The sequence below is a fragment of the Meles meles genome, chromosome 5 (assembly GCF_922984935.1).
Source record: "Meles meles chromosome 5, mMelMel3.1 paternal haplotype, whole genome shotgun sequence".
NCBI classification, from domain to species: domain Eukaryota; kingdom Metazoa; phylum Chordata; class Mammalia; order Carnivora; family Mustelidae; genus Meles; species Meles meles.
The window spans coordinates 72755186-72778592 of NC_060070.1; the positions used below are offsets into that span (position 1 = coordinate 72755186).

General features: G+C 42.7%; 1 protein-coding gene across 2 annotated transcripts in view; it reads left to right on the top strand.

Annotated features, from left to right (window-relative positions):
• Window positions 1-290: 290 nt before the first annotated feature.
• Window positions 291-23407, top strand: part of ARHGAP18 (Rho GTPase activating protein 18) — a 128142-nt gene continuing 105025 nt past the window's right edge. For both annotated transcript variants that reach the window (XM_046004597.1, XM_046004598.1), the window contains exon 1: window positions 291-471. In XM_046004597.1, coding sequence (XP_045860553.1) covers window positions 359-471 — 113 coding nt within the window. In that variant the 5' untranslated portion in view covers window positions 291-358. The remainder of the gene's footprint in view (window positions 472-23407) is intronic.

The following is a 23407-nucleotide window of genomic DNA, read 5'->3' on the forward strand; positions in this document are numbered from 1 at the left end:
CTTGCATCTATGAGCGGAGCCCACAACCCGGCAGTTTCATCGGAATGATTCAGGGCTGGGGGCGAATTCAATACCCCCCAATACCCCCACCTCTGCACCCCCCCCCGCACCCCCACCCTTCCTTAACTAAAGCCGCCGGGACTGGAATTGCCCCGGGTTGAAACAATACTCTGAGTCACAGCTTCTCTCATTGGAGAGCCAGCCAGCCCGCCCTTCTCCAGCGAGGCCCCGCCCCTCCGCTGCCAGTCACCGGCCTCGAGAGGCGGAGCCGGCCAATGCTAATGAGCGGAGCAGCCCGGAGGAACTTCATTCCCCGTCTCCGTGTCAGGATCGCAGAAATTATGCCCCTTCTGTCACCATGAACTGGCTCTCCAGTTCCCAGGGAGTTGTCCTCACTGCCTACCACCCCAGCGGCAAGGATCAGGCCGTGGCGGGGGACCATGGCAAGGGAGGGGAGGAAGCCACCGCAAGGTAAGCCCTGGCGTTGGAAAGCTCCGGTGCAAAACAAAACCTCCTACCTGCTCCAGGAAAAAAGTGACAGGGAAGTTGGTGCGGGGAGAACGGAAAGGCATCGCACATCGAGCCTAGCGTCCTGCTGCGGAAGAAGTGTTTGGCCTGGGGGGGTTTGTGTACTTTGCGTCTCCTCTAGTCCACGCCTCCAGTAGCCCCTATGACTCCTAGTGAAGATAGATGGGAAGGAACTGGGGCTATGGCTATCAGGCTTGCTGCTTAGCAGGTGCATTTGCAAATGTTGAAAGATCAAATGACTGTGTTTGAAACACTTCTATGACATGGAATTCTTGAATGGGCTCAAGGCGCAGCCGTTGGGACTGCTAGTTGGGGAAGTGTGCCAACAAGTAACGAGGCTGTTCATTGTAGAGTCTGTTGTTAGAGTGCGGGTTTCCACCCCCCCCCCCCCCCCTCGCTGGAAGCAAACTTCTTAGGCAAAAAGCCCAAGACACTGGCCTGTGGCAGTGTGTTTCACATTATTTTGTGTATGTGTGAGCATGGGGCAGAGCTTTCAAAAAGGTGTTTTTTTGTTTGTTTGTTTGTTTGTTTTAATCAGGAGGTAGTTCGCTGGGGCAGAGTGAAATGTGGTTAATGTTGACTCACTTTAGACGCAGAAAGGCAAGTGTTCTATAGACCACTGAGGCAAAAAGAGTAACTTTCTCTCTGTGTACTTTGTTCTGATTTTTCAAGAGCTTTTTTTTTTCTTCTTAATGACCTTCTTCCTAGCTGAACATTTTTTACCTCCAGACTTAGATATAAATAGTAAATATTGGCTTAGAAGCTTGCAAAAAGTGAATGCTTAAGCTAGTAATGTAGCATAACCTCAATTAGTTGTCAGTAAGCATATTTCCTCCTTGATGTTCAGTGTGATAATAAAACCTTCTTTGTTCTTATATGACTTAATGCCTACAGCTGAAATAATGCCTTCTTTCATTTGTTTAAAAACCCTCATATGTGGGGGAGGGGAATAAAAATCAAAGGAATGGCTGTAGTACTCTATTAGATTCTCAGCCTGACCAGAACTTTTCCTCACGTAGCTGCCACTGTATGTATTCATTGACTGAATTCATTTTTGGAGATAAAAGGGAATTGCTGCTTGTGCTTTGCATGTGTTCCCATTTTATTTTCTGTCACTTTCAGTGTTTTGTGTGAGATCATTGAGCACTTTCATTTTTTTCTGTGGTTCACCAGTGTATTAGTGATCTTTTAGCGGTAAGCAGCCTGTTAACACCAGCCTTGTATCTTCTCTAACTGAGAATCCACATCAGAGTCATAATTGCTGGAATAGTACAAACCTAGTTCATTCTGCATTGACTTTACTCTGGAGTGGCCTGGGTATTTGAGCCAAATTTTGGATCTTGGTTTTGAGAGTAGGAAGAAACTTTGGGACATAGAGTCCAAACCTCTCATTTTCCCCTTGAGTCCTCAAGCCCCAGGAATTATTAGGGTGTTGCAAGGCCCATGGTTCTAGGCCTTTGCCAGGGGACTGCATATTCAGTTCTGGAGGCTTTATTCTATATTTGCAGTTTTGCAGTCTGTTGTTGTGGCCTGTAGTTGAGTGGGTTGAGAGGACAAAGACAGGACAAAGTACTCTGAGACTATGCTGAAGCAGAATCTGGAGGTGCTAAGGCAGCGGGGTAGCAGCTGAAGGTGCTGTGAGTGCTCCCTCTGGGGCCGCAGCACCAGGTCCATTCCCACCTGCTTCCCCTGTGGGCTGCCATATTGTTTGTCCATACTGGCCCCAAACCTTTACCACTATATTAGAGTTGTGGGGACTTTTTTTTCTTTTTCTTCTTCTTTTTCTTTTTTAGTAGTCTCCATGCCCAGTGTGGAGCTTGAATTCACAACCCTGAAATCAAGAGTCACAAACACTACTGAGCCAGCCAGCCAGCCAGTTCTTTCTATTGGCTGAAGAAGAAGAGAGGCCTGGTTTGAGGGCTGGGAGGAAAGACCGGAAGGAGGGGGAAGGGACAGTCTTGAATGGAATTTATCATTAAGTATGGAATAATTTAGCTCAGTGTTATTTTGGGCCTGGAGGGGTTGAGATACTACTAGTGGAGGAGGATGGGGTTGGATGGAGGCAGGGAGCAATTCAAGGATGGGATGGGGTCAGGAGTGACCCCTGAAACAGAGGAGCCAGGCCCACAGGGGTTTCACTCTGATCAGATTGGTCACCTGGTGCCTTAAGCACTGGGAAGCTGCTCAGAGGGGCAGGGTTGATGGTTGATGCCTATTTTAAAAAGCTCTTCAAATGCAAACCAAACCAAAACAAATAAAACTCAAAAAGAGGCCAAGTTAGACTCTGTACTTTCCCACCCATTCAACAGTTGGTGAAGAGAGCTTGGGAGTCTAATTTGGCTTATTACAAGATTATGTCTTTTCCAAATAATGGGCACTTTGAACTACTTAATCGAATGTTTAGTTCAATAAGATGAACTCATACATGTTACTTGAAAAGTATAAAGGGCGGGGTGCCTGTGTGGCTCAGTGGGTTGAGCCTCTGCCTTCGGCTCGGGTCATGATCTCGGGGTCGTGATCTCAGGGTCCTGGGATCTAGCCCTGCATTGGGCTCTCTGCTCAGCGGGGAGCCTGCTTCCTCCTCTCTCTCTGCCTGCCTGTCTACTTGTGATCTCTCTCTCTCTGTCTGTCAAATAAATAAATAAAATCTTAAAAAAAAAGTATAAAGGGCTATGTATATGATTTAGGATATTTATAGAATGTGTTTGATTTTTAGCTTTACCTAACCAAGTCTTTCCTACTTTTATTTTGGTCTTTGGAGAAGCTGGGGTCGTAGGGAATTAATATTTTTGTAAGTAATCTCTTAGTCTAAAATTCCTTCCATTCCATTCCGTTCCATTATCCCTCTTTATCAGGATACATTCACTGGATGACTGATTAAGGAATTCCTCCTCCTCCTGGTTAGAGTCTCTCAAATATTTACAGAATCCTGTTTTCAGTTTTTTGTTCTATTTCTTCCTTAAAACATTAGGATTTGAAGAAATATGCTAACATTAGTTGTTCCGACTGACTTATACACAGATATTTCCAAAGGAAGCCACTTTTTATGACTAGCTGTATTTATGAATATTTACTTGCTAATTTTCAAGCAGGTTTCTTACTGTTTGCTCTAGCAAAGCAGTTTTTAAAACTGCATTTTGTCTACTTTTATTATTCTCCTTTGACTTTTTTTTTTTTTAAAGATTTTATTTATTTATTTGATAGAGTAAGAGCGTAATCCGGGAGAAAGAGGGAGAGGGAGAAGCAGGCTCCCCTGACGTGGGGCTGGATCCCAGGACTATGGGATCATGACCTGAGCTGAAAACAACTGCTTAACTGACTGAACCACCCAGGCACACCCTTTTTTGACCTTTTTTTTTTTTTTTAAGATTTTATTTATTTATTTGACAGATCACAAGTAGGTGGGGGGTGGGGACATGGAGAAAGCAGGTTCCCTGCTGAGCAGAGAGCCTGATGTGGGACTTATTCCAGGACTCTGAGATCATGACCTGAGCTGAAGGCAGAGGCTTAACCCACTGAGCCACCCAGGCAGCCCTGCCCTGATTTTTTGAGAAAAACTTACTTGTTTTATCTCAGGTTTTCATCAATATTTGATAAATATTAATGTTAAATGATATTTTCTTATTGAAACTCTTAACTCCAGTTGACACGAGGTATTTTATGCCTTCCGTGAACAAAGGTATGGCATTCATCATGTAAGGTCTTGTTTTGTTGACCCCATTTGCAAACCATTGGAATTGGGCAGAACCAAGGGGCAGTGTGTCATGGTGACATAGGCTCTGAAACCCCGGGCTCGGGCACTAACCTGCCTGGATTCACATCCCAGCTCTCTAGCTCATTAGCAGTATGGCCCCAGAGGGGTCTTTAACTCTCTTCCTGTAAACTGAAATTAATAGTACTTGCTTCATTGGAGGACCAAGTGGGCCGTTCCCTGTAAAGCCCACAAAATAGTCAGTGTCTGCTTTATAGCCAGGTGCTACTCTCTTTAACATTAGGTAAAGTAACAATGGAGCTTTGCAGTGTATGAAGCATTCTTCCTCATTTCAGGAGCATTTTCACGAGTATCGTTTTGTCATGCATTCTGAAATATGGGCATGATTTATGTGCTTAACTGAAATTGGCATAACTGAAAATTAACCATAATGTAAAAGTTCAGGCCTCTGATGTTTGAAAGACCTTGGAAATGACCTTTTGATCTGTAGCAATATTGAGAATTGGAACTAGTGACAGTGGCTTGGAGTGAACCTGCCTTGGGGCATTGATGGGCCCCACAGAAGTCTGTAAACACTGACTTTTATGGCAACATGGAATGTGGGCGGGTCTTCTTTAGGCAGCTGAACTCCTTGCTGTCCCAAACTTCCTTCCTCCTCCTCTAAGAACTACTGCCCAGTGTGCCCAGTGGAAGAGGGTGGCCATCTTCACATGCTTTGTTTAATTCTAGACTTTTTCAAATTCTACCCATTTCTTGGTTCTATTAAATTATGTCCTAATGTAAGCATTTGGTCACTCAGTCATTCCACATATAATTACTAAGCTCTTACTGTGTGTCAGGCAGTCGTCCAAGAGCTGGGGCTGTAATGGGGGAAAAAACCAGACAAACGTCTGTTTGTGGTAGTGGAGTGGGGCACAGAGTAGAAAGTGAAGGCCTTAGCAGGTGAGCCTTGCCAGATATCTGGGGACAAGAGTTGGGGGAAAAGCTTTTCAGGTAGAGCCATGGAGGGGGTATAGAAGCGATGAGCCTGGAGTAAGCCCTAGAGCTAGCCCCCAGAGGAACAAAGAGCTTTACTTAGCTGGAATGGTTGGGAGTCAGTAGCTCTGAGTAGGAGAAAACTTGGTGGTGTAGGTAGATCTATCTGATGGTTTTGTAGACCACTTGAGGAATTTAATTTTTGCAAGAAGGGAGATGGGAAGCCAGCGATTGGGGAGGATAGTGAACATGGGAGGGAGAGAGCATGTTTTGGTTTTGAAGAGTATCTCTGGCTGTTGTGTAGATTGTAGACTATAGAAGTAGGCACATGACTGAGGAGGGTAAGGTGATGGTAGCCTTGGCCAAGGTTTCAGTTTGGGTAGTAGGTCTGGTGGGTGGTGAAATATTCTGAAGGTAGAGCTTTTGCGATTTCCTGATGGTTTTGGTACATGAGGCAATGGGAATAAATTGTAGCAAGTTTTGGGCTATGCAACTCCATTTTATTTAGATGGGGAAGGCTTCTATAGTGGAAAGAGGATGGGCTGGGTAGGATATGAAGCTCAGTTTTGGACCTACAACTTGGAAACTTATTTTTTTTTTTCCGCAAAGAAGTGTTAAGGGAAGAACATGCTTGTCTTTCTTGATGCATTCCGAGTTTTTACGTGAGTGTACGGCACTCAAAAAAATTATGTACTGTATCATAAATAAAGTTTTTCTCCTCTATATTTGTGAGCTATCTGAAATTGTGTGTATTTTTTGGTGAAGAAAAGGATGGTCAAGAATTTTGATAATGCAGTTATGTAGTAAGTGAAATAACATTTCTTATTATTTTTCCCACTTTAGGTTTTAGGGCTTTCCAGTTGCATTTTTAAAAAAATATTATTTATTGGACTGATAGAGAGTGAGAGAGCACAAGTAGGGGGAGCCGCAGAGGCAGAGGGGGAAGAGGGCTCCCTGCAGAGCAGGGAGCCTGATGGGGGATTCAATCCCAGGACCCTAGGACCATGACCTCAGCCGAAGGCTTAACTGACTGAGCCACGTAGGTGACCCCAAATGCATTTTCTACCTGACCATATGGATAACTGCTTCTAGATCAATCTAGTCATCCATTTCATGACATTAGAGCACTTTCTGAAAACTTCTTTACTGTGTAGTTTAGAAGCCTTATCTATAATTTTCTCTTGAATTATTAGAAGACACAACTCATACTCCAAAGGGCTGGTCTCACCTTTATTTAAAGTTATGTGATAGTTGCCTTTTAAAGGTTTTTTTTTTTTTTAATATTTTATTTATTTATTTGACAGACAGAGATCACAAGTAGGCAGAGTGGCAGGAGAGAGGAGGAAGCAGGCTTCCTGCTAAGCAGAGAGCCCGAGGCAGAGCTTGATCCCAGAACCCTGGAATCATAACCTGAGTGGAAGGCAGAGGCTTTAACCCACGGAACCACCCAGGCGTCCCTGATAGTTGCCTTTTAATTGCCCTCATTTGTGAAGTTTGTGATTTCCGTGGGCCTGTCCAAAGTGATCTTCGTGGTACTTATATTAGGTTTATGTCTTTCAAATATGAGAATTTATAAATCTCAAGAACCTCTCCCCTAACCACTTGCAAGACAAAAACCACGACAAACAAAAACAAACAAAAAACCCAAGCCCTGCCAAAACCCTTTTGTTTTCCATGATATACTTATTTTGCTGTCCACCTGCACTGTCTACTTTTGTCTCTCTTTTCTGAGCGGGACTTGTGCTTATGGAAAGGTTTATGTTCTTGGGGCTCCTGGGTGGCTCAGTTGATTAAGCAACTAACTCTTGATTTCAGCTCAGGTCATGATATCAGAGGGTCCTGGCATCCAGCCCCCTACAGTCCTGTCAGGCTCTGCACTCAGCGGGGAGTCTGCCTGTCCCTCTCCTGCTCCTCCCTTGCTCTCTCTTTCTCAAATAAAATAAATAAAATCTTTTAAAAAATAAAGACTTACGTTCTTTTTTTATGTTTTAATTTCTTGGTATTTGTCTTGCTTTCAGGAGTATTGCCACAAAACGACCTCACAAAAATTGATGTGATTAATGATGGACTTAATCGCTACCAGATTGCATGCCCATTAGGCTTTAGTTGTTTTAGCAATTGGACCTCCAAAATTAATTATTTTTTTTTCTCTTTAAATTCCTTGTCATCTGCACACATGAGTAGCATTCACACGTGAGAAAAAAGACCCGCATCTTAGAGGCTGAGCCTGCATTGTCGAAAGTGGGGGGCTCTCTGTGCTGTGTGGTCATGGATTCGTGATGTCTTACTTCCTTTTGCTGCCTTCTCTCATGTTTCTCTCCTGCCTTTTTTTCATCTAGTTCTGCCCAAGCATCCTGAGAAGCCTTTCTGCTTGTCACCCTAGTGGTGTCTCTGGGAGAGAGCTTGGAACAGCAGAAACTTGAGGCCTCCAGGCTGTGAGGGTGGTGGGACAGGGGTGGGGTGAGGGGAGGTCCACAGAACCTTCTCCATGCTTGGTTTGGGGACATGGGGGCACTAGATTAGGTGTGATGCAATTGTCTCCTGAACTCTCTCCTCTAGATGACTCCTGATCTAAATGCTTCCCTTCAAACAAATACTCTGAGAAGAAGTTGCTGTAAGGGTTTAGTGGGTATTGGTATTTCTTGACTTCTTTGCTCTTTCAATAAGAGATAAAGCATGAATCTCCTTACTTGCGGAGAGTGGGGACGGATGAAGGTGTTGGGAGTGAATTAGGGTAGGTGGAGCAGAAGGGATGATGTCTGGATTATCTGGAAGACACATTCTTTTGACTGCTATGTTTGTTGCTGTGAGCCAGCCAAGTTTGTCCCGCTTTTTACAAGAAGTAAACAGAAACCATGGAGACCGGTGTGGCCAATGCAGTTACTACATCTGGAATCTCTTCCAAACTCAAGTGCACTAAGTATCTGAATTTCTGTGCTGAGAGAGAATGTGAGACGTCATCTCCTTTGCTCATGCTGTTTGTGGTTGGCAGAGAACCCTTCAGTGTCTTTAGGGAGATGAGGTTTATTACAGGCAGCTGGGTCCTGGGGAGAGGAGGCTTTGCCTGTCTTTTTCTCTCACTGAGGGGTCATGTGGTATATGTCTGCTCTCTCTCTCTGGACACTCTCTTGTTCTTTTCTGTCTGCTGGCTTTATAATCTCATCATTTTAAGCTCGAGCTTGGATATTAATGGATGCCCAGCCTTGTTGCCCTCTATCAACTTGTATCTCATAGCAAACTGACCATCTCTCTATTGCCTAGTTTCAAAGTTTTGAAAGGGGACTCGAATTGTGGGGTTAATTTTCTTGAGCTGCCTCAGGAATCCTATGATTCTTATGGTTTGACCCCTCAGGGTCTTTTTAGTGAAGCAGGTTCAGTGGGTAGGGCAGATTCTCAGAAGGGATGCGGCATCTTTGCTAAGCTGTTGAGGGCATCCTACCTTTCACTGTCTCCTCCTCTGTGAAATGGGTGTAATAATGCTGTCTTCTTCACAGGGTTAATTATAAAGATCAACTATGAGGCTTTTGAGAGTTAAAAAAAAATAGATGAGGAATATTACTTTAATCCTTCTTAAAACAATATCTTAGAATTTCCCTAGACATTTTACTTAATTAGAATTGTCATATTGAACTTTTTGGCTTAATTTGCTTTTTACTTCTGCTGTGTACTAAAATGCAAGTTCTTTGAAGTTGGAGACCTTGCATTTTTTTTTTTTTCCTTACTTTTATGGTCTCTTTATGCCTAGGCCTTAGCAAAGTGCCTCAGGCAGGTAATGAAACTTTTTTAATGAATGAATGAATGAGTGTGAGAGCAAATAAGGTGTAGTGATTATTCACACAGACTTTGGAGCTACATGGTCTAGCTTGGAATCCTGGCTCTGTTATTTAAAAGCTGGAAGACCTCAGACAAGTTGTTAAATGTCACAGGGCCTCAGTTTTTTCTTTTCCTTTTGCAAACAGGAGAAAAAAATTCCTAACTCAAGAGTTAGGAGGGTTGGATGAGTTAATATATGTAATGTACTTAGAAGAGTGCTTGACTAAATGCACAACAATTTTTCTATGATGATGTAGGACAGTAAAATTATCTGTTGGTGAATTAATTTGGAAATGCTCTTAGAATGCATTTTTGACATTGATTTGTAAATGACTTGGGGAAAGTATATTTGCTTTGGTAGAGAGTATAACTTCTTGATTTTAAAAATAATTATGGAAAAAATTAAAAATAATTGTGGAATAAGTTATGAAAATATCTCAGATTATAATTATTTTAATGACTACCAAGAATACAAAGAATATATTAAGGGTTTAAAGGTATTGAGCCCTTGTTGGGCTCAGGTGACTGTTTTGAGTAGTTTTTTATAGTTTGGGCAGATGTGCATTTCTTCTCTGTATCGTTCCAATTTTAGTATATGTGCTGCCGAAGCGAGCACCAGATGTGCATTTCTAACTCATTTATTACTCTTAATATGTGAAATCATCCCATATAGAGGAAGGAAGACTTATTTGCTTGTGTTCCTCAAAGAGCAAATTGACTTCACATTTGAATACTTACAGGTAAACATATTGATATGTTACTATTAACTAAAGCAAAATTTTTGAGGAAAGAATACTTCTTACTTTTTTTTCCCCTTAACATTATATGTATGTGCTTTATGAACAACTGATGATTTCATAGCAGATGGGGGCACCTGGATGGCACAGTCGGTTAAGCCTCTGACTCCTGGTGTCCGCTCCAGTCATGATCTCAGAGTCATGAGATCCAGCCCCACATCGGCCTCCACGCTCAGCACGAAGTCTGAGTTTCTCTCTCCATCTCCCTCTGTCCCTCTCCACCATGTGCTTGCTCTCTCTCTCTCTCTTTCTCAAACAAATACATGTATTTTTTAAAGATTTTAGTTATTTATTTGACAGACACAGCGAGAGAGAGAGAGAACACAAGCAGGGGGAGTGGGAGAAGTAGAAACAGGCTTCCCACTGAACAGGGATCTTGACGTGGGGCTCGATCCCAGGATCCTGGGATCATAACTGAGCCAAAGGCAGACGCTTAATGACTGAGCCACCAGGCAACCCCAAATAAATAAATAAATCTTTAAAAAAAAAAAAAGTGATGTTTCATGGAGCAGGTCTCTTGAGGGTATGATATCCATGGCACAGATCTGGGGGTGGGGAATGTATTCCCCCCGACTCAATTCCCCCTGAGTCCTGAGCCTCATCCCCTTTCCCATTTAGCACACAAATTTGAAAACTGTTCTGCTGGTTGTTCTCTTCATCTGTGTCATACATAATAATTTTACTTTAAATGACTACTGGGCCTTGGGCCCTAGGCCAGAAACTGTCTTCTTCAGCACTTCTCCAGTCCCTCCCTGCATCTGCATTTCAAATTGCTAAAAACTCTGCAGCTCCTGCTTACCCAAGGCTCACAAGAGCAGATGGTTTTGGTTCCACCTCTAAGAGACTGGGGACTTTTTGGTGGAAGTAGAGATATTAAAGGAAGAAATGGGAGGGTGAACTGGTGGGAGGGGAGAGACGGATACCCGTTAGAAAGGCAGAAGCTGTTTTCCATGGGAAAACGATAGCATAAATGATGTTTAAATTCCACGGGCTGCAAATTCTCCAGTTGTGGCATTTCATAGTTTAGTAGATTTATTTTCACTAGCCACACAACTCAATGCACTATTTATTTGTAGCATTGTTGCCATGGGGAAAATGTGTTCTGAGCTTCCAACAACAGGTTCCCAAATACATTTTTCAAACTCAAATAAAATCTTCAACTAAGTTGGTGGTTATTGCTCAGTATTTTCTTTGGTGCCTCTCAGGACCTTTACGAATTGAGAAGTGAGACTTGCATTTTTAAATTTTATTTATTTCTTTATTTTCTGCTTGTAGATTTGTCTTAGTCTAGTACAGTGTGCCTTGCAAGGCCCTCAGGAGCTTCACGCATCCCTGCAAAAAAAAACTTTCCACATCTCCTATGCATGTGCCTGTCTTTCTTTAGGGATTATGCTCTTGTTTCCATTTGTCATTTATTTTGGAAGAGTTAGGGAGGTGGAAATTGATATATGTTCTTGTGATCCTAGTTGAATCAGGTGAGAAGAAAATATGATTAAGTGGGAAATGGATTAATGTCGTGCTGCTATGAAACTGGAATTACGTGGGAGGATATTGGATTCTTATTAACACGTATGTTTTGGTTTGGGTGGTTGGGCTGTAGAGATCTGGTTTATCTCTGCATGCTACTATCTATCAGATATCATCTGAGGAAAGTCATAGGAATGATACTGATAAGCATAAAATTGAAATCTTACCTAGAAAGATTCAGGTAACTTAGAAAGGTATTAGGACATGTTAATATGCTATATGTTAGTATGTTAATATGTTAAATTTTGAATTATTTTAAACATTTTAATAGATACTTTAGCTAAGCTGTGAAGGTCTTTTTTGGGGTGTAAATGATAAGCCTAAAATAAAATAAATGTAAGAACTCCTGCGCTGGGGGTGCCTGGGTGGCTCAGGTCATGATCTCAGGGTCCTGGGATCGAGTCCCGTATTGGGCTCTCTGCTTAGCAGGGAGCCTGGTTCCCCCTCTCTCAGCCTACTTGTGATCTCTCTCTGTCAAATAAAATCTTAAAAAAAAAAAAAAAAAGAATTAATGCTCTGAGGGAACTTTTGATATAATTCAAATGGATTCTAAAATAATTTTTTTCAGTATCCTATTTAGGAAGTTCTGGCGTGAAGTATAAAACTTTAAAATAATTTGTTGTTGAATAATTGAGATTTGGTTTGAGTAAGAAAAGGTAAATTGGCAACTGAAAGTTGAAAGGAACTTGTGCTATTTATAGGTGGTCTAGAAACATGTAACTCGATCAACTTAGTCTATAATTAATGTTTCTACTAGAGTTACTTAGTGTGTGTCTGTTATTTCTCTCTGATCCAAATAATATGGTCAAGGATGCAACCCACCATCTGATAGAAGTTATTTGGGTCAAGGTAGAAGTAAATTTATGTAGTGTTCTATTTTTTGAAAACAACTACTGTTAACTGTTAAAATTTATTGAAAATGAGTATATATGTATATTTTAATATTTGCAGACTAAAATTCTTTTGAGTTATAACAGTTCGAGTCATTCTGTGTTATAGTTTAATCACACAGTGTTACCACCATGGACGTGTTTAGGTGATTATATAAGTGTGTTAATGCTTTGCTCTGGATTTTTAAGTGAGATTTATATACTTAAGAATTAATGGGGGGGGGCCCCTGGGTGATACAATTGGTTAAGCATCTGACTCTTGATTTTGGCTCAGGTCATGATCTCAGGGTTGTAGGATCGAGCCCTGCACCAGGAAATGCCCTCAACTCAGAGTCTACTTGCCCCTCTCTCTCTGCTCTCCCTTGCCCAATAAATAAAAACAAATAAAATCTTAAAAAAGGAAAAAAAGAATAGAGGGTTGGCAGGTTATATAATAATCGAATGAAGGGGATGACTAGAAAGTGCAGGCCTCAGAAAAATGTGGGTTTGGATAGAAAATTTAACTAGAAATAAAAAATACCAAACCCCCCAAAAATCCTGCCTGTAGTTTGGATCGGACTCCGGCACCGCTGGTTTGTGACCTCTCTCCTAAAAACCAGGTGGTTGTTTCAGTTGTCTGTTGCTCTGTAATACACCACCCCCAAATTTAGTGGCTTAAAATAAATTTAATAGGCATTTGAAGTTTACTAAGCAGGGTGGGCTGAGGGTGGACGTCACCAGAGGTTTTTTCACATACAGGTTTGGTACCTGGGCTGATGGGTCATTTCTTTGTGAGCCTCTCCTCTGCATGACTAGTGTGGGTTTCCTCTCCTGGCAGGGGTAGTAGGTGAATCTGACTTCCTACACTCTTGCTGGCTTACCCAGAGTCAGCCTTCCAAGACATGAAGGGGGAACCTGCCGGGCTTCTTAGAGCCTAGTCTCGGAAATCACTCAGTGCCACAGGGCCATATGCTATTGACCGGTTAATCCTAGGCCAGCTGTGGTCCAAGAGCATAGAGGAATAAGCGTTACCTCTTAGTGGGGCAATGGCTTGCATGCAGGGAGGCCATCTTTGAGAGCAAACCACTCCAATAACATTCCAGTCTGTGCTTGGCCCTCCCTGCCTTTTGGTCTTATTGCCTACTACTCTTACACAGAAATCTCTGTCCCCTGGAGCTTGACTTTTTATAATTCTTCACTAGTATATACACATTCTTTGTGTATTTATCCTTCTGCCTTGCCTTGTTAGGTAAGTTTATTTTAAAGAATCTTTTTATATTCGTAGACTGTGAATGCCTTAAGGGGGAACTTAATTTTTCTTATAGTAAGCACTAGATGGATCCAGTGGTCTGTATGTGATAGGCATTCAGCTATATTTGTGAACTGACTGATATTTGATATTTTGGGAGGATTAGATTTTATTGTGTAGGGGACAATTTATTATATGGGCTTTTCTTCTTTCCGTAAGTACAAAAACAAAACAAAACTCGATTCTCAAAAAGTGATTTTCAAAATAGGATCTAAATTTGAATTTGATTTTAGGCACAAGTGAATTTGAATTTGAGAGGAGTATGTGCTGAGAAATGAGCTACTCCTTGTAAAGAATGTGTTCTCTCTCTTCCATATCGCCAGAGTTGCCAAAGGCCCTTGTTTGTTTACATCCAATGGTATTTTCTCCAAGGGGCTGTTGGGCTCAGATGTAGTGTTTTGGAGTACATAATATTTTTGAGATCACATTGTACGTATGGAAAACCTCCCAGAGGCGCTATTGAAATTAATTGCTAGTGTTGGAGCCACTTGTTTTTTTCTAGTCCCCGTATGTTAGTTACATTTGGCTGTCCAATAACTCCGAACATCGAGCCTTAACATAACCAAACAGCATCGCTGTAGGATTTCTTTTCCTGTTTAGAGACTTTTGCTTTACTAATGTATTACTAAACTCTCTTGGCCTCTGGCCACACTTTCTTCAAAGCAAGGAGGAAGATAAGTGGCCAGGACACCTTATGAACTCAGGGTGTGGAGTGTGTTTCTCTTAAGGAAAAAGATTTTTTAAACAGTACTTTAAGATTAGACAATGTTTCTCTTTCTTTAAAAATACTTCATATCTTCCACTTAGGGCTGCTCCTGTTTTTGTGAGAACCTACTGCATACATTCAAATTACTTGTCTATACAACTGATGGTAATGCTTTATTTGTCAGGTCATTGAATTCCTAAGATTTTAGGATCATTTTGGAGAAATACAGTTTCACCCACTTTCCCATCCCTAGATGATGGATTGAAATTGTATCATTTCCATTTTTTCAGGCAAAAGAAAGAGACTAATCCCTTTTCAGCTTACTTTGCAGCTTGAAACTTGAAAGCGGAGTCCGTGTTAGGTGTCCTTAAAACGAAAAGCCTGTTCTAATAGCTTTTTACACATTTCAGTAGAGACTAATACTTTGTTAATCTGCGTAAAGCAGATTTCTTCAATAAATAAGCCAAAGTGTTAGCTCTGTGTTTTTGAAATTGTGTACGGAATCTAGACACTAGGTGTTCCATTTAGAAAAGGTTTGTGTAGGGGTGCCTGTGTGGTTGACTCGGTTGGGCATCTGGCTCTTGATTTCAGCTCAGGTCCTGGTCTCAGGGATGTGGGATTAAGCCCTGAGTCAGGCTCTGTGCTCAGTGGGGAGTCAGTTTGGAATTCTCTCCCCCCCCCACTCATGCATGTGCTGTCCTCTCTAAAGAAATGAATAAATAAAACTTAGAAAAAATAAGTAGGGTTTGTGGTGGTAATATTTTGGCATAAGCCACATTTGCTATGGGATGTCTTTTTTTTTTTTTTTTAAAGATTTTTATTTATTTATTTGACAGAGATCACAAGTAGGCAGAGAAGCAGGAGGGGCAGGGGGTGGGGGGAGCACACTCCCTGCTGAGCAGAGAGTCTGAGGCAGGGCTCCATCCCAGGACCCTGAGATCATGACCTGAGCTGAAGGCAGAGGCTTAACCCACTGAGCCACCCAGGCACCCTGGTTTCTTGTTTCTTAATATACAAGCTTTACAGAACGCAAGTTTTTTAATACAACATTTTTTAGTTTATGTGTTGATGGGGAAAATGTGTATGTATGCCTCCAAACCCAATATGTCATTTTAAACACATATGTTGGGGAAATATCTTGAGTTACATTTGTAGGATGATGTGGCCATCTTGGAAAACATACCCAGTGTCACCACAGGGGGTCTGTGCCATGTCACTGCCTAGAAACAGCACTTTACCCTACTAATCATTTGATTTTCGTTGAACAGCATTTTAAGCATTTTCCACGTAACATGGTTTGTTAATTATGTATTGGAGGTTTACTGAGTGTTACATTTTAGAAAACCAGTTGAGGGTCTTGGATAGACCCTCATATGTGGCTTTTTCCATTCCAAGTAATAGGACCATCTCCGTGTTTTCTTGCAGAACATTGGTTTTCTTCATGTCAGGATTACTACCGGTAAGTTAGAGAGGCTAGCTTAATTCATTGACTCCTCATAACAACCCAAGCAGTAGGCGGGATTAGCCCCAGTTTACAAGTGATAAGGTAACTTACTTTGGGTCTTGTAGCCGGTAAGCAGCAGAGCTGGGATCTGGACGTAGGCAGGCTGGCGCCGGCGTCTTCACCACTCGGCCATTCGGAGAGATGACTTGTCTCCAACTTTTGTACACGCAATGTGGTTTCTAGAAGCATAGACAGGGGAAGTTAAATTCTAGGAGAACACTTGATTTGTAGTGGTGTGCATGTTTATAGCAAAAACTCTTTCCTTTTTGGTATTGAGATAAAGTTATGCCAATCTGGAGTCAAAGCAATTCACTGACAATAAAATAGCTACTTCGGGAGATCATTGAAACTATTTTCAGGCCCTCAGATACCCTCTGCTGCAATGAAGGAGTAAATAGTTTTACTAAATTCTTCCATTTAGTAAATAATTTTGTGTGGCCTTGAGGTGTCTCTTGGCATTTTGTGGTCAGCTATTCATGTAACTGGGGCAAATTAAATCACAGAGGAAAAGAAAAGCAAATATTTATTGAGTACTCTATGTGCAGAGCCCTTTAAAATGGAATTTATTTAATCCTCATAAGGTGAGAATTATTATCCTTTTCTTACAAAAGGCAGCTCATGTATGTAGAATAACTAGTCTCAGATCACACAGTTGGTACGCAGACCAGTTCCGAGGTGAAGCCTGGTCATTGTCTTTCTACTGAGAGGCGTAGAGTAAGTGCAGTTCTCATTTTTCTCTCTTAAGGCATATGTGTCTGAATGACTGTGAGGCCTTCATTCTTGGGAAGGATTTCTTCTGTGGCAGACTTGATCCGGGTCTTTAAAGCAGCAGCCTGGGCATGCCAGGGATGTAGTAGGAGCCACAGAGGCTCATGGGGAAAGGGAAAGGAAGGTTCCTGTAGATAGAGTAGAGGAGAAAGCCCTGGATGGGAAAGCAGGGGGAGGGGAGGGGGGGCTCTTTTCTCTCTCTCTCAGCGGGTGTTTTAAACCTGAAACTGTCTTCAGGTGCTCTGAAAATCTCCCAGAGGCAGGATGACACAGTAACAAAACATGCTTCTGTTAAAACACCACTACCACCACCACCATGGTCTTTGCCATTAGGTGGTTGTACTTTTTTTTTTTTTTTTTAAGATTATTTGTTTGTTTATTTGAGAGAGCGAGAGAACATGCACAGAGCTCGAGGGAGGCACAGGCTCAACAAGGAACCAGACGTGGGGCTCGATTCCAGGACCCTGAGATCATGACCTGAGTCAAAGGCTGATGCTTAACTGACTGAGCCTCCCAAGTGCTCCTAGGTGGCTGTAGTTTTCTAGAAAAGCAGAATAATCAGTTTTTCCTTTGCCTCAGAAATAGGACAGTGAGACAGCTGGGAATCCATGTTGTCTGTCGGTCTCCCCAGCCATCTAGATGGTCTTAGGTCCCTTTCTATTGCATAAGAAATTTCCTCTGAAATCTGAATGAGCATTCTCTCTAGCTGTGAAAGTGTGGAATTTCTCACAGTTGCTAAGAAACAATTCAAGGCATTCAAATACTTCAAGGGGCTGCAAGGACATTAAAACCTTGACCCACCACAGACTCAAAAGTCTCCAAATAAAATGTCCTATTTGGTGTTTCAAAAGCACTTTTGATTCAATTACTGAAGATATTTAAGACGGTGGTGAGTGAGGGTTGGCTGGCTGGGGAACATATGCTTGTAACTATCTCTTAGCCATGGCTATTTTTCATAGCAAATAGGTTTTCTCAGCTTATAACTATTAACCAAATGATCACCTCCCCATAGCCCTCTCTGGAGCTTCTCCTTTGTAGACAAAGTAATTTGAAACTTGCCAGAAAGCTGCAGGTTTGGGACTGCCTAATCCTTGGTCCTAAACCTAGACCTGTTTTATAAATAGATGATTTCCAGGCCAAGGTGTCCCTGCATGACATGTTCCTGTAAATGTCCCGCTGCCACAAATCGCTAATCTTAGCAAAAACAGAATTCTGTGTCCTCTCAAAGTGTTCGCTCTTTCCTAGGATGCTATCCCCAGATCGCTTGACCAGGGAGAGTTCTTTGGGGGACGTCTGCCTGCTTTCCTATTTGTCTACGAGCAGTCTGTGCCTTTTTGAGCAACTTGACATCACACTCTGTCTCTGCACCCGGGCAAATGGTTTGCACAGAATGGTCTTACCTAAGCGCACAGTGTGCAGATCAAGCGTGGGAGGGACAGAGAGGGGAAGGAAGATGGGAATTGTGTGCTGCTGAGGAGCCCGAGCACGATGGAGTGCTTTTGAGAAGGGGGCCTCCTGAGGCTGGCTTTGCCCCCTCCTAACCTGCCACCCTGGGGAGAAGGAGGGAAGGAAGCCTGCATTTTGTAAAGAGTAAACCTTTGACGATATACAAACAAAATTGACAAAAAAGCTGGGGCGGCCCAGCTCTCCTGTGAGGCTGGTGGGCCCAGTGGTCTCAGTCTAGGGAAGAGAGGTAGGCCTTCAGTGTCTTCAGGGTCAAGAACAAGAAAGCAGGCCTAGAGCCTGGAAGAGGAGAGCAGTTGTGGAAGTGAAGGACAGTGGCTCTTGTCACCTTACAGGGTGTGGGGTTGTGTCAGCCCTGAGGCTGTGCCTGGGGCCCTGGAGGCACTGGAGGTGGGCTGCAGGACCGGCCAAGGACCCAGGAAGGCGGCTGTAGGCTGACCACCTGTAGGAGCATGGTGCTGGTGCTCATAGAAGTTACTAGAGCTCTTGGCTACAGGGAGGCATGTATGTGGCCACTTGGCAGCCTTCTGGGCCTGAAAGCAGACTATGGCAGGGCGGGGGGAGATTACATGGATGTTCACCAGAGACCATTTGTTTGCTGCTGTTGTGTGTGGCGGATAGTTGACACCCCCTCCATTATGCTTCCTGGGTGTGCGGCCAGGGAAGCACCCGCTCTGATGTACCTTCTTTTGTTTTTTAATTGATAGCACTGAGATGAAAAATGTCTCTTATTCGATTTTGTCCCAGGAACCCTTGGCCAGTGAGTTTGAAAGGCTGGAGAAAGCCAGTCTTCCGATTTCCACTGGATAGCCCAATAATCCAAGCATCTTGAAGGAATTATTGAAAGGGTGAATTTCAAAGGAAAAGCCAGCTTACTGAGCAAAATGGCAAGTTCACAGAACTCATTGTAGGGTGGAGAGAGATCATCTCAAAGTGAAGGCTAAAGCAAAGGGTCTGCTTTGTTCAAGGTCTCCCTGCCCCCATCCCCATCTGCTGGCTCTTTGAGTGGAATCACCAGGGTTCCTAGGGCCTCAGCTGATAAGGGCTGGGGCCAAGGTCTGGGCAGTCCTTTATCAACCGGCATAGGGAAAGTGTTGGTATCTTTGTACTGTAGGTGACCATTTCTGGGTCATTCACTGCCTTTCCTCTGCCTCACGTTCTCCCTACTTCTTCCCCCACCTCATTTTTTCTTAGTGAACTAAAGTCATGATTGAACAGCCTGTTAAATTGTGAGGGTTTGTGTAGTAATAGAACATGTCTTACATAACTCATCAAAGAACAGCTTACATGGCGTCCAATACACAGATGTTGAAAGTGCAAAGTGATTTTTCCACTGTGTTTTTGCGTATCACTGGCATCTTTTTCCCCAGTAACTCAGAAGTAGTTTATATTGAATAAATGATAAGTGAATTTACAGTTTTGGAGATTTTAAGAAAACTTCCAAATGTTGTGAAAGCATGTAAGATTGATTTGATCCCTAATTAATCTTCTAAATTGTGACATGTATGAAATCATAGGAGGAAATGTTTTCCTTCTTTTGGAGAGGAATAGTAAATGCTACAAATCTACCTATTGTTTAACTGTAGATACGTTTCCTCTTTCCCATGCGTCAATATTTTCAAGGTGAATTTATGCTATTTAATATTTTATTTGCATTACATCTCCGATAAAAAGTGAGCAAGGATAGTATTAACTTGTTTGAAAATGAGCCTTATCTACAGATTCTAAAATTGTCCTTGAGAGCAATGCAAACAATCAACTGTTTCTTTACTGTCTGATTTATCGTCGTGTTTTATTGTATTTGAAACATGAATCATTTTCTATTTGGGGAATTTACATATTGTATGTAGGGATAGAGTACTTGACCCTAGGGTAAAAATATCCCATTTTGGCATCAGCCATGTCAGATATTTAAGACTTTTTTATTTTAAGTATGTGTCACCTTTGTAGGACTATATCTGGTAAGCATGTATTTAGTTCAGCAGTGGTTTTATTCATTTTAACAGCATGTGCCACTTTAGAAACTGCACATATGTGAGGATGATATTTGTACTTTATGAATAAGTCATTTGGTTTATTTTCATTTATAATTTCCATGCAGATTATTTTGTATACACACGTCCATGTGGATTTACATGCACAGGAAATTTGTACTGATTTCATGATGAATAAAATGTTACAAATGGACTGTTTGGGCAAAGCAATCATGTTTTCTGGTTACTAGCATTAGATTCATCATTTAAATTTAGGTTGGTTGGTTGGTTTGTTTATAGTAAACTCTAGGCCCGATGTGGGGCTTGAACTCAGGACCCTGAGATCAAGAGTCCCACGCTCTATCAACTGAGCCAGACCGGTGCCCCAATTTATGTAATCATTTTAAAAACAGATATTAACGAGTCCCTTTTTAAACTTACATGACAAGTTGACTTAAATAGTCAAACCTCTGCTAGTTCCAGAATTCAGAATGGAAATGTGAAGGCTGGGACATGGTGGGGGTGGTGGGGTGGTGAGGGAGGTCTGGCAAGAATTGTTTTTCCAGGGATTCTGTTTTCTTAAGTCCCCATGAGAAGCAAATGGAAACGTGTGATTTTTCTGAGGGATGACATGGAGGACCAGAAGATGTCTATATGTATGTGCTTTGTTTGCCTTCACACTTGCAGTGATTTCTGAAACTGTGCCAAAAGAAGGCATCTCTGGGCAAAATAATGTGCACCATCCTGCAGCTTTCCTCCAAGTCTTACAGTGATGTTTTTCAAATGCAAAAACGAGATCTCCCCAATTCTGTTTCCTGGGGGCCACTCTCGTCTTCATCAGAGAGGGGAATCCTCCCGTTTCAGCTGTCAGATTTCTCGTCTTTCGTTCATCCCCAAGCTGCTGAAGAGGCCTCGGAGGCCTGGCTGGGAAGCGGGCAGCAGTGAGAAATGTAGCATCTGCCGCTCTGGTTCTGCTTGTGCCGTAAATTCCGGACATAGAAGAACAGCACATATGTTTTTGGATGTTAAGGAAGTACTGAGAATCTACCTCTTTTTGGTCTTGTGACACTGAGATCCTCAAAGAGGTAGAAAGAAAAAAAGATTTTTATATTGCACAGTATTTTTTTTTTAAGATTTTATTTATTTATTTGACAGACAGATCACAAGTAGGCAGAGAGGCAGGAAGGGAAGCAGGCTCCCCGCTGAGCAGAGAGCCGGATGTGGGGCTCCTTCTAGGACCCTGGGATCATGACTTGAGCCGAAGGCAGAGGCTTTAACCCACTGAGCCACCCAGGCACCCCTATATCGGACAGTATCGGGATGCTGTGCACTTCGCCTTAGTCTCCTGAATGTCCGCGAGATGGGATCCTCATCACCGGCAGTGACTGCGTTTGTTTTCATTACCTAGTGCAGCGGTGATGAGGGGACATCTTTAAAATACAAGCAAACAAGCAAGCAAACGGTGCTGTCCTAACTCCTTGATGTTGATGGAAGGGGTGCTTTGCGTTCTGTCTTAAGCTACATGCACACCGTGCTATTCAGAGCTAACCCCCTGCAGGGAGTTTGCAAATCTCTACTAAGGATGACATGCCCTATCACATATCTGTGCTACAGGGCAGGAAGTCCCGATCACTGCAGTAGAGGTTAAAAAAACCCAGTCTTGTTATGGGTACTTTCAGAGGAAGGACATCTTACATTCAACTAAGAGGATCAGAGCAAGTTTCAAGTTTCAAATTTCACCTTGTTAGAGTGGTTTAGGTAGGATTTGGTTTCAGAGAAAGAGCATTCTGAGGCCAAGGAGGTTCCTGTAGGGATCGAGGGCAGCTAGCCTTAAGATGGGACACTTTGGCATAGATTATTTTGAATTAAAAATAACCCCAACCCTGTAGATGCAGGAAAAGCTTTCTACCTCCCCTTGGGCTGCCTGAATTTACTTTGGAAAGAAGAGCCTGTACCAGGAAGGGAGCGATTAACAGACTCCCCTTTACCTAAGGAACTCATCTGCATATTAGGGCAACCTTGTTTTTCTAAACATCTCCTCTTACTAGGAGGAAGTGAGCTAGTGAGCTTTCTCCCTTTGTAACCTCAGGTCCCTACTCCTCTCCTTAGCTCCTGTAAGCTTCCTGTTGCTTCATTGTCTTCAGACTTTCAGGCCTGTGTGGATTCCCTGTATATACACCTATTAAATTTGATTTTCTCCTGTTAATCTGTCTCCTGTCAGAGGAGACTTATTTGATTCTAAGTCCGGCTAAAAGGACTGTAGGTTAGAGGAAAGTTTCCGCTTCGATACTCAGATGGAGGTTGATTGTATGAGGCTTATAATTTGGCTATACAACAGGATGCTGGAGAGAGGTGGAAGGGATGGCTGGAAGGCGAGGTTGAGGCCAATTTGTGGCAAGCCTTAAGGCTCAATCTTGACTGAAGAACTTGTATTTCTTTTGACAGTGTTAGCTTGTGACCTGCCCACTTTTCAGAATACCCAACTGGCCATGGGTTTTTGGATCTACTGAGCTGAGACAGGTATAATGTAATGGCACTGTGGTGAAACGAGAGAGCTCTGTGTTGTGTGACAGCCTGGTTTCATATCTTGAATCCATCACTTCCTACTTATATGACCTTGGGCAAGTTGTGACCTCTGTGCCTCAGTGGTGGTATGAAGAGTAAATTAGGTAAAACACATAAACTCACTGCAACGAAAGAAACACGTTTGGTCCCTGCTGAACTTCTTCGGCTATCTGAGAGAGAAGACTTCTCCAGCTGTCCTAGTCCATCTGTCCTCACGTGAGCTACGTGACCACGCATGAGATGGTCAGCACAGGTAAAGATGGAGGTTAGAAGGAAGGGCGGCTTTTCCTGTGAATGTCAGTACCTACCTACAAGTTCATTTCCTATAGTGAAGTCTGCCTTCCCAGCACAAAATGCTTGTCGACCTCCTTCCCCAGCTCAGAAAAGAGAACGGAAGAAACATCCTTAGGCCTGGCCTACTCTGGTGGGCTTTGAGCCTGTGCCTGGGGTGTCCTGAGGAACACTGCCCGATATTTGAGGAAAGAGAGTAGGGCTTGTCAGTGCCAGATAGGCAGGAAGCGCTTTCTTAACTCCCTGGGAGTGAGGTTTCAGCCGCAAACTCTTGTCAGTAGACGCTCAGACCTTTGCATATCCAGAGTTGGCATTTGTAGCTTCTACCATTCCCAGTAATAGGGAAGATGGGAACTGTGGTAGTTTAGTTTCTCCAAGACCTGTGAACTAGAGTTGCAAGTCCTGAGGGTGTGGTGTAGAGAAGCCGATGCCAAACAATTGAGCCTAATATACCCTTAGCACTTGCATCTTGAAGTGATGAAACAATGTGCTTAGGAAGAATGTTTTTTGGGGGCACCTGGGTGGCTTGGTCAGTTAAGCACCTGCCTTCAGCTCAGGTCATGATCCTAGGGTCCTGGGATTGAGCCCCATGTTGGGGAGTCTGTT